This window comes from Accipiter gentilis, chromosome 5, assembly GCF_929443795.1.
Source record: "Accipiter gentilis chromosome 5, bAccGen1.1, whole genome shotgun sequence".
NCBI classification, from domain to species: Eukaryota; Metazoa; Chordata; class Aves; order Accipitriformes; family Accipitridae; genus Astur; species Astur gentilis.
Genome location: NC_064884.1, coordinates 44,623,390 through 44,627,516, shown reverse-complemented (window position 1 = coordinate 44,627,516; position 4,127 = coordinate 44,623,390). Strand labels below are relative to the sequence as shown.

Genomic DNA, 4,127 nt, shown 5'->3' with positions numbered 1-4,127 from the left:
AAACTTTTTTACAACCTCGCGGGGAGGAATAATACATCAAACGTCGGATTCTTGCAGACAAAAGTCGTTGTGCACATTTTTAAAGCGGGAGAAAACTAAATTCGTTTTAAAGTTTCTGTAGTTGAAAGTGCAGTTTCTATAGGGGAGGGAGAAGGGAAAGGGGAGAAACGTCCCTGAGACAAACGCCTATTGCTAAGGATATACGAGGACACGGCTGCTCCTTTGGAGTCCAGTGTTTTACAGAGGGTCTATAAATTAAAAGAGAGAAATGCAAGCGGGAGAGGTGGTATCACACGTGTGGAGACGGCCGGAGCCAAAGGGACTGCTCGGAGGGCGGCGTGCCCTTGCTTCCACGCGTGTGTGCGGACGGGGCTGTGCGTGGGAGGTGCGTGTTCGTGCGTGTGTGTCTGTTGGGGTCTGCAGGGAGCAGCGGCCCCTCGAGGGCAGCCCCGGGCCGATCCCTGTGCCCCTGCGGGGATGCGTTTCAGGAAGACACCGAGCTGGGGGAGGCCTCAGGTGAGGTGCAGTTGGACTGATCCGAGGCTTCACTCGCTTCCTTGGCAGACCTGGAGGCAGCAGCCGGGGCGAGACCTTCCTTTTCCCTCTTTTTCTGCTTCATCCGTCTGTTCTGGAACCAGATTTTGACCTGGGTTTCGTTGAGCTCCAAGGTAGCGGCGATCTCCACCCGCCGGGCCCGGGTGAGGTACTTGTTAAAGTGAAACTCCTTCTCCAGCTCCGTCAGCTGCTTGGTGGTGAAGTTGGTGCGGATGGTGTTGGGCTGGCCCAGCAGTCCGTACTCCGACACTTTAGCTGTTAACGAGCAAACACCAACAAGGCAGGAGCAGCCAGAGTAATTTCCTCGCTGGGACGGGAGGGGGGCTGGGGGTGCGGGCTTTCCACATCCCCCCGCTCCCCTCCTCTCGGGGGCATTTGGTCCCTCCACCGCCCAGAGCTTCGTGCTCCCTCTTGGATTCTCAGCTACCCCTGGCTTCCCAGCCCAGGGATACAACCTGGAGGGACAGACCACCCCGGGCTCTGCAGAGCTGTCCCCATCCCTCTCAACCATTCCCTTCAGTTCCCTGCAAACTGCCATAAGACTTGAACGTGTGTGGGAAGGAGTGGAAAGGGAGGGCGAGGGTGATGATGGGGGGAGGAGGAGGGAAGACTGTGATTTAAGGAAGATTGTGGAGAAGGAAGTTGAACAATAGGCGAGATGGAAGCCACGACTGTGGAAGAAGCAGGAAGCCCGGAGTATTTCCTATTCCGAGCTGGGCTTAAATCGCATTGGGCCTGTGGGAAACTGAGCTCAGGGACCTTCCATCAGATGTGTCTGGAAAAACTCTAGCTGGCTTTGCCTCAGCGCTGAGCTGGTGTTCAAAAAAAAAAAAAAAAAAAAAAGGAAAAAAAAAAAAAGAAAACCCAACCAAAAAACCCAAAGCAAATCAAATCCCCTGGAAGATGAGCCCTGTTAACTTGGGTACAAACCTCGGGGAAGGCAAGGTTTCCTTGCAGGGCTGGGGAACTGCCCCCCGCCTCCCCCCTCCCCCGGATGGGGACCCTCCTCGCCCAGCTCTGCGCTCCCCAAACTCACCTGTCTTGGGCGGGTTCCTCTTCACTTTCATCCAGTCGAAGGTCTGCGTGGAGCTGGCGTTGGGGCACTGCTCGGGGGGGCACGCAGGGTCTTTGTCCTCATTTAAAGAAGACGAGAGGTTGCTGTAAACGCCAGGCAAGTAGCTGGGCTGCTCCTGCCCGTAAAGGTGTTGTTGCTGGTACTGCCCAGCGGTCGCCACCGCCCCGCAGTAGCTCTCTGCTAAGGAGCTGAGGTTGGATCCCGCGTTGGCGGAGTACCCGGCCGCTTGGAAGTACACACCGTCCGCGTCCTGCTGGCCGAGGTAGAGCTGGTGGTGCCCGTAGCCGGGGCTGCAGGTTTGGGCTGGGTACCCGGCGGCTGGGGCAGCGCCCGCGAAGGGGACGGGGCGGCCGGAGGAGGGAGGGTGGTAGCCGGGGCTCTGCTGGGGGAGATGGGCGGCCGCGGCCGCGCTCCCTCCCACGCCAAAGCGCCCGTCTCCGTTAAAAGTGTCACTGGCGGGGCTACCTGAGCAAGAGGGGAAGGAAGGGGAGCTTTGCTCTAAATGGTGGTAGGCGCCCGTCCCACGGTTACAAATTGCATACTCTAAGAAGGAGTTCATCCTAGTATTGTCCATCTGCCACTGATGGAGGAGGGTCAGCCTGTTTTGGGGGGGATTCCGCCTGCCCTACAACCTTTAGATAGTATGTCAAAGCTGTAAAACTTCCTTCCATGCATCGCTGGCCCTCGAACCCCGCAGCCTTCGGCGGGGCCGGGGTGGGGGCAGGGGGAGGCGGCCACGTGGTCCGCCCCCAGCCCAATGAGCGAGGGGCTCCAGAAGTTTGTCACATCTCTGAGCTCATCCATCAAGGGCCTGACATTTGCATGACAAAGGGGTTTCAATCAAACCCTGCCCATCAATCTGATAACAACACGAATACGTCAAAATCTTTCCTCAAAGACTTTAAAAGAGAGGAGGGAGGTGGGGTGCGGGGAGGTGGAGGGGAAGAATTAGAATGATCCACGACTGTTTTAAGTGCTAAAAAGGCCCCCAAGTTATGCGATTAGCCAATCTCAGCAGAACTTCCCCTTGCCCCAACTTAAAAAGAAGGTTTTCCCCAACCCTAGCTCCATGCGAGAAAAAGAAAGATAGAGGGAAAAGACGTAGGGAGGTCTGACTACTCTGTCCCCCTAAGCACAAAAGGATGCTCTTTTCTTCGTTTCGAAACTTTTCCCTAGAAAGTGGCTTGAACGCGTTTGGCGTTTTCTAGGCTGAGTCGTCTAATAAAATCTCCTAAGAAAAATACGCTCCATGTGTTTTAATTTTGCCACACCGGCTTTGTGTCTAGGGCTAGTGAGGGTAAAAGCAAAGTAATTAAATCAATATTCTAATGAGCCGATGAAATAAAGTTAGGAAGACAGAATGTCTTTTGTTGGAGAAATACCATGCCCAGCTTAGCAATTAGAGGAATGGAACTAAAAATGATCCATGTGTCTATCTACATACCTTCCTACCCATCCATTCGCCCATGCACCTACACATTTACTACTGAAAACAGTAAATGTTTTAAGGGTTTTAACCAATTCTGGAACATTAAGATCTGCTTTTCCATGGCAAACCCGGTTTGATCTTGCCCCGAATCTGTTGTCAGCCTGGAGCTTTCCCCTAGCAGAGTCCAGCTGCTGAGTAGGTGGAAAGATGCTGACTTCACGCCGGCCACTCCACTGCTCAGAGAATGGAAACATAGGTAGGCAACATTTATTTACTTGTTAGCAGAAGGGAGACAAGAGCACCCAACAATATGACGCCCACAGTCATTTGTTACTTGTCAGGATATTTACTGGTTATTCAGCCTCTAAGAAGAACCAGGAGGGTTCTTTTTTTTTTTTTTTTTTTTTTTTTTTTTCCCCCCAGGCCAAAAGTTCACTTTGAAAGGCATAAACACATCCTTTACTTGGTAGGTTTGGCTGATGCAACACGTTGGGGTAACATTTGTTAAGAAACTGCAACACAGGCAGCCATGGCATCAACCTTCCTCCTTCCTTTAAACCCCCCGGAGAGAAAACGTGAGGTTTAGCCAATTACAACTCTCGTCCTTCAATAAAAAGAATAAGGAGGAAACTATTTCCAGAGCTGCGTGCCTATTTATTCATTTATTCTGCCGACTTTGCTGATGCTGAGATATTCAAGAAGAAAATCTTTCAGGTTACAAATGTTCTCTGAAACTCACTACCTCCATTTTTGCATAAAACAACTCAAAGTGATTATAAAGATTCAAAGCAACTCTCATGTCATCCCCCTTGCAAGAGAAATCGGTTTCTAATTTGATTCCAGGAGTGCTTTTTATATTATGTTGCACTCGCGTTTAAATGAATGTATTATATTTAAACGATGCTTACAATAGATGATTTATGGGTGTAAAATGAAAAAAGAAAAGGATAGATGTTTATTTCATCCTTGAATCAATTGTTTCATATTGTCTGATAATTTTCCACCGTGATCTCACCCCACTGTTACATTAAGGGGATGCTTTATGTCATTAAAATACAGCTGTCTTCT

The 4,127-nt window shown here is 50.9% G+C and overlaps 1 protein-coding gene across 1 annotated transcript; it reads right to left on the bottom strand.

Annotated features, from left to right (window-relative positions):
* Positions 1 to 484: 484 nt before the first annotated feature.
* Positions 485 to 2,204, bottom strand: HOXB1 (homeobox B1). The gene is made up of 2 exons (XM_049799973.1): positions 1,592 to 2,204; positions 485 to 810 (listed from the first exon to the last, which is right to left on the bottom strand). Exons 1-2 carry the CDS (start codon positions 2,202 to 2,204, stop codon positions 485 to 487), a joined length of 939 nt encoding a protein of 312 aa, XP_049655930.1.
* Positions 2,205 to 4,127: the final 1,923 nt, after the last annotated feature.